This window comes from Vigna umbellata, chromosome 5, assembly GCF_029865625.1.
Source record: "Vigna umbellata cultivar VRB3 chromosome 5, Vumbellata_1.0, whole genome shotgun sequence".
In the NCBI taxonomy this organism is placed as follows: Eukaryota; Viridiplantae; Streptophyta; class Magnoliopsida; order Fabales; family Fabaceae; genus Vigna; species Vigna umbellata.
Window position 1 is genome coordinate 33,344,824 of NC_142169.1, and position 7,307 is coordinate 33,352,130.

The following is a 7,307-nucleotide window of genomic DNA, read 5'->3' on the forward strand; positions in this document are numbered from 1 at the left end:
GATTCTCGGTCCCCAAGGCTCTCAATCGATGAAGCGTACGGGCACCTGATTTTCTAGTGTATGGTGTCTGGGGTATGCACGAGCTGTACACTATCATGGGCATCTTTCTTGGCATTGCGGTGCTGCCACGGCTCTTTGATGCCTTTTACCTATTTCTTTCCCTTCCTCTAAATACCAAAACGCACACACCCCCACTTCAACTAAATTAAACCACTCCCAAATATCACACTCACCATCTAAACTTTTTCTCAATATCAATCAAAATCAAAATCAAAAATAAAAAAACAATTCATTCCATTATTATGGCTTCCATTCTCCCTTATCTTTCCCAATTTCCACCCTTCTCTCTCTCCCTTTCCACCTCTCTCACTTCAAGCTCCTCAGCCCCCTTTTCCTATGACCCCATTCCATTTCCAAATCACCGATCCTAATTCCAATTCCAATTCCACTCCCACTCCCATCCCCATTCCTTCAATTTTTCCTATCACCCTTCCCCCCACTTCCTCATGAAGAGGAATTTCCGAGACAACTGCGCCGGAGGAGCTGTCAAGGGTGAGTGCTCCTCAATGCCCAACGGCAAGGCCAAGATGTGGGAGGAAGACCGCCACCAGCAGGGAGGAGGGATGGATGAGTTGCTCGCGGCGTTGGGCTACAAGGTTCGTGCTTCCGACATGGCAGACGTCGCACAGAAGCTTGAGCAGTTGGAGATGGTCATGGGGAGTGCCCAGGAAGAGGGAATTTCCCACCTCGCTTCCGACACCGTTCACTACGACCCTACGGATCTCCATTCATGGGTCCAGAGCATGTTGGCCGAACTCAACCCCGAACCCACCAACACCATCCTCGATCCCTCCTCCTTCTTGATCGAAAACCCCTCCCACTCTTCCTCCGTCCTCACCTCCAACTCACGCGTTTTCAACGACGACTCCGAATATGACCTCAGAGCCATTCCTGGAATAGCCGCATACCCTCCTCAAAACACCACAAACAACAACCCCACTGTTCACACCACCACTGCCACAACCACCACCACTGGCACCAAAGCCGTGGAAGAAATCGAAACGACCAGCAACAAGCGCCTCAAGGCTTCCCCAATTGAATCCTCAGAGTCCGCTTCGGAGCCCACGCGCCCTGTAGTCCTCGTTGACTCGCAGGAAGCCGGCGTGCGTTTGGTCCACACTCTCATGGCGTGCGCGGAGGCCGTCCAGCAGGAGAATCTGAAGCTGGCGGACGCACTGGTAAAGCACGTTGGCATACTGGCTTCGTCTCAAGCCGGCGCCATGAGGAAAGTGGCGTCGTACTTCGCCCAGGCCCTGGCGCGTCGAATCTACGGCATCTTCCCGGAGGAAACCCTCGATTCCTCCTTCTCCGACCTTCTCCACATGCACTTCTACGAGTCCTGCCCCTATCTGAAGTTCGCACACTTCACCGCCAACCAGGCCATTCTCGAGGCCTTCACCACCGCTGGGAGAGTCCACGTCATCGATTTCGGCCTCAAACAGGGGATGCAGTGGCCCGCCCTCATGCAGGCCCTCGCATTGCGCCCTGGCGGTCCCCCAACTTTCCGCCTAACCGGAATCGGGCCCCCGCAGCCCGACAACACTGACGCGCTGCAGCAAGTGGGCTGGAAGTTGGCCCAGTTAGCCCACACCATCGGCGTCCAGTTCGAATTCCGCGGATTCGTCTGCAGCAGCCTTGCAGATCTCGACCCAAACATGCTAGAGATCCGTCCCGGAGAAGCCGTGGCTGTCAACTCCGTCTTCGAGCTCCATCGCATGCTGGCCCGACCCGGATCCGTCGACAAGGTCATGGACACAGTGAAAAAGCTCAACCCCAAAATCGTAACCATCGTGGAGCAAGAAGCGAACCACAACGGACCGGTTTTCTTGGACCGGTTCACTGAAGCCTTGCATTACTACTCGAGTCTCTTTGACTCGCTGGAGGGTTCTTCCTCCTCCAACGGGTTGGGTTCGCCGAATCAGGATCTGTTGATGTCGGAGTTGTACCTTGGGAAACAGATATGCAACGTGGTGGCGTATGAAGGCGTGGAGCGCGTGGAGCGTCACGAGACTCTGAGTCAGTGGAGGGGAAGAATGGGTTCGGCCGGGTTCGACCCGGTTCATCTCGGGTCTAACGCGTTTAAGCAAGCTAGTATGTTGCTGGCTCTATTCGCAGGCGGTGATGGGTACAGAGTGGAGGAGAATAACGGCTGCCTCATGCTTGGTTGGCACACTAGGCCACTCATCGCCACCTCCGCTTGGAAGCTTCCCGCGCCCGAGTCCTAGTGGGTTCACTCGCTGGGTTACCCGAGTTAACCAGCTGGACTGTACACTGTAGATTAATTGGATCGTGGATGACGACGACGACGATGATCGCGGTAAATCGGTAAAAATGGTTTGATTGAACTTGTTGGAGTGGAGTGAGTCAGTGACCGAGTCAGGCAGCGAGGCAGAAGGAGGATAAATAAAGTGAGAGGAAAAAAAAAGCTAAAAGAAAAGATAAAAAAAGAAAGACTGTAATTTGTAATTGTACTCCTAATTACCGTTTCTCTTTTAGTGTTTTGATTTTCCTTTCTCTATATTATTATTATTATATTATTATTATTATTACTATTATATAATTTGTTTAATTCTTCTTAAATTGGATGTGTTTTTCTTGGTTTTTAAATTTTTATGTTGCTATGTGTGAGATTAATTTATTATAATAGTAACTCGTTCAGTGAGTCCAGTGCTTTTTAGAGGAAGTGAATCTGGTAAGGAAATTTACTGTCTTAGCTTTTGTTGTTTGGGTTTTTAAAAAATATGTAATTTTATTTATGTCAACTTATTTTAACAACTTTTTTCTTCTCATTAATAAAATTCTTTCTAGTATTTGGATGTTTTTGTGATTTTAATTTCTTAAAATAAGTTTTATGAATGTGATTATTTTTGGTAATGAGAGATGAAACTGATGTTATTCTGAAAACGAAAGGGATGTGACGGACTATTCCTTGGAACATTTAATTTAGAAGAGAAATAATTTTTCTTTTGATTTTTCCTTGTTGAGCACATGATAAGATCATATGATTCAAAGATTTTCAGAAAAAACTTTCTGCCAACCAGAAAAGGAGAAGGGAATTGACATCCATTGAATCTGGAAACAAGGTTTTACTTAACTGGTGAGTCAAATGATTACCCAGATCAAATGCTTTCATTAAAAGTAACGGAGGTAATGTTAAATTATCACACTTTATTCATTTTTCCTTCTCAACTATCTCTTCCGTCAACTTGTTCATTTTTACTCCATTTCATACTTGTTATTATCCATTATCATGTTTCAAGATGAGGTTAAACTCTTAGATTGGTATTCATCCACACCACACAAGTCAAGACATATTTAGTCATATTTAATAACCATGTTAAACATGTGGATCGATACTAATGGAAACATATTTAGTACACAACATTCAACCTCCAATTATTACTTAACCATCACCTTCAAATCAGAGATCTGCCTAATATTGTCCCGATCAAATGTAATTTCTCTAGAAAGATGTTTCGTATGTAAAATGTTCGTATTTTTTATATACTTATCTTATATTTATTACAATGACTTCCATTTTCTCTGACGCCAGAAACTTGTGTCATTTATTTGAATTTTGTCCATTAAAAATATTTATCCATTTCATGTAATTAGAAGTGACTTAGTGGTCATACTAAGTTTTATGTTGTGTAGGATGTGTTGAAAATCTTCTTGTTTGTTTTTCAATAAGAACATGAAAACCTTCCACCTTCGTTCTGGTTTTCCCATTTCTTATGATAAACTCACGGCAATAGATTATTATGCATGCTATCATTCAACGAAAACAAATGTTGTTTAGAAAACTTTTATTCATACTTTTGTGAATGATAGAAAAATTGGGTAGAGATACGTTTTTAAATACAACTTTTTACACATGAAAAATCCATTTGCAAAGGTAACCAATTTCATATGAAAGTTTATTGTTCTTTTTCAGAGTATAATGTTTGTAAAATGGATTGCAACTTTCACCATATACATTGGTACATATTGTCAAAATCTATATAAAAATGTATAAAATTTTGAGAATGTCAAATGTTCTCAATGGACAGAGACTCTAGTGATCACTTATAAACTCTTTTATGGTACTCAGTTCAGTTCTCAGTCTCCAATGGTGAGTACCTGCAATAAATATTTTAATTCTTTATTAATTTTAAGTTAAATGGACTTTTTTTTATCCTAGTATTGTGATGATTTTATTTTAATTTTATCTCATTCTACTTTAAATACTCTCAATTTCGTTTAATTTTTTTATAAAAATTAGTATAATCAATTATTCCGTCAAATTGATGACAATGGTGTTACAACAATGACACAGTTTATCGGGAGCAATAAATGTAACTTTATCACCATAAAATTAATGAGAAGGATTTCATTAGTTCTTTTGAAAAAAAAAATCAAATTAAGAACATTTAAAATAGTTGACAAAATTAAAGAAAAATGATGATAATAACGAGATAAGAAGCCTAAGTAATCAAATATTAAAATTTATGTAGAAAAATAATAATAAAAATACTAAAGTAGTTCCTGATGTTGAAGTGGAAAATCAATTGGAAAAACTAATGTTAATTATGAATAAATTATTATAAAATTGAGTTTCGTAAAAGATAAAGAAAACTAACTAACAACCGATGAGTTAAATCGATCATCAACGCTATTCAAGAATAATCTCAATCAAATAGAAAGAAATGCTCGAAATAACAGTGGAAGATAATTGAAATTTGACATAAGGAAAAGATATTTTTGGATAGCTGTAAATAAATAATTTCTTGAATGTACCAGTTTGATTTATTCTGATTCTTGCTAGAGCCTAATATGATGTGTCGCTTTGATTCACAATTGCTTCGCTTTCTGTTTAGTTTATTCTTCATCATCTTATTATTATTTAAACAACATGTTTGAGTTTACCAAAAGAAAAAGAAACGATTAAAGTGTGGTTAGCATGTGGTACATGAACATCTATTTAATCATTGCTATGGTGCATGATTAACTTTTCGAAGATTGAGATCAACTTATGTAAAAGTAACTCGTTGAAAAAGAATTGCTGTTATTCGGTCTATAGATATTTTTTTTCTTTTAAAACTGTTTCCCATGGGAACCAACTTCTTAACTTTACAACATTAATATAATACTTTATTTTTCTCATCTTTCTCGTCTCTAAAGTTGTAAGATATATTACACATTAACTTCTCATTAAGAATTTGGAAAAAAAAAATCTAATTTTTATTATTATAAAATTTTAGATTAAAGTTCATGATAGTTTTTAAGTAATTTATTTTAAATTTCATTATTATTAAATCTTGCAAGTAAATTTTGTAGAAAGGAAAACCATGATTTATGATTATACATTTATGCATATAAACCATCCCAATATTTTGTGAAGATTTGGTCCCCATATTCTTTGTATTGGTTATCCCTTCTCAGATTCCTACCACCTCATTTTGCAAAAAGGTGTCAACGCTAGGTGGCGCAGGATCACATGCTAAACCACATCGTAGGGGCCATCCCATAATTAAGGGATATTTCGGAAAAATATATATATAAATAAATAAATATTTCTAGGATTATTCTTACAGAATTGTTCTTCCAACAATTTACAACTTTTTATTTCATTTCATTTCCTCATGCTAAATTATTACACTATGCATCTTCCATGCATAAGCACAGCCAAAAGATTTCCACTTTAATATAGCTTTATTTGTTCACTCAAATCACTATCAGCTTAATATGGTAGGTCACGATTGGGTTGAAGATGAAGTCTGGTTTTGGGTAACTCCAAGCTAAAACGCATATAATATAAATATCTCAAAAATCTATTTTCAATCTAAAATTATAGGATTTATTCTAATTATAAGTGCCTTGTTATGATCTAATTTAAGTTTTATTGGATCATCGCTTCTTTATAATTATTCACCATCATTACATATGACACATATATTAAATATCATTAACTATCATCTTAAAAAATTTAAACACATGTTACCAAAATTGGTTAGAGCTTTATGAGAAACAGTGCTCCATGACCTTCTAATCTTCCTATTAATTAAGATGTATGTGCTCTTTATAGTAATATAAGACTTAAGTTCTTAAATTTAATTATAATTTGAATGGATAACGTTATCTTACTCGAGAATGTAACCTAATTTGTATTATGCTCAAGATAGAGAAAGTTTTTTTTTTCCTTTTTCACGAAATAAGACTTCTTCTAAATATGTATATATTTAGTTAATAAAATTTCATCATTTAGACTATTTAAAAAGTATTTTAGTTTATATATAAGTTTATTTAAGTAAAATGTAAGCAATCATTTTATTGATATTTACGTAACATTTTTATAATATATATAGTGATCATATAACTTTTAGTACTAAAAGAGTTATCTCGCGTAATCAGTCAGATATATTCGACTAGTACAAAATCTATGGTCTCTTTAGATATTTATTATAGAATAATCGTAAAAGGTCATATAAGACATATAAAATCTTAGAAGAAATCATATGTGCAACTCGTATATAGAGTAACCATACTATTTGTTCCTTACATTAGTTATTTTACTTCTCATATCTTATTGTTTATATTGTGTTAAGTTTTTTCAAATTGACTTATTAGTCAATTAGCTGATTTAATAATAAATTTGGCTTACATAAAAACTTAACAAGGACGTAAGCTTTTATGCAAGGAAATCGTGCGTTGACATGATTTCATAAAAGTTCTGTTAAACCAAAATAAAAGTTTGAAATTTTAACAGTGAAGAACTTGATTTTTTTAAAAAAAAAATAATTTATACCTAGAAAATAGTTTGACCCAACAGAAGCCTAACCACAATTTGATTATGACAAACAAAGCATTGAGGGAGTGGCTGATAATATTTTAGAAGTATATATTATTATAATTAGTATCAATATAATAAAATCACAAGAAGGATCCATTTCATATTGCAAAATATATATTTGCTAGAATTGAAAGAAAGTGTAAGAAAAATTACCAAAGTGCAGGGCACACTATGATAGCGAACAGTAGGTACCATTCATTGCAAATTGACATCCTCAATTTACCTTTGTGTGAAAAAGGTACAGTCCGAGACAAAAGTTAAACATCGACGCTAATAATTTAATGTAACAAGCAATCGCAATTTGTTACAGTAATACAAAATTTTGCTTTTTAAACATTTGCCAAATTCACTCGCCATGAAAAACTTCAAAGTTTTGGCGACGCAACTGATGCATAATTAGTTGAAGTGGTGTATACCT

General features: G+C 36.3%; 1 protein-coding gene across 1 annotated transcript; it reads left to right on the forward strand.

The window, feature by feature from the left end:
• Positions 1-202: 202 nt before the first annotated feature.
• On the forward strand, positions 203-2,640 carry LOC124834108 (DELLA protein 1-like). The gene has a single exon (XM_047308719.2). It carries the CDS (start codon positions 507-509, stop codon positions 2,283-2,285), a length of 1,779 nt encoding a protein of 592 aa, XP_047164675.1. The 5' UTR covers positions 203-506; the 3' UTR covers positions 2,286-2,640.
• Positions 2,641-7,307: the final 4,667 nt, after the last annotated feature.

Bases quoted from the DNA above. Each gene is read 5' to 3' on its own strand.
- LOC124834108 (XM_047308719.2), top strand. From the start codon at position 507: ATGAAGAGGAATTTCCGAGACAACTGCGCCGGAGGAGCTGTCAAGGGT.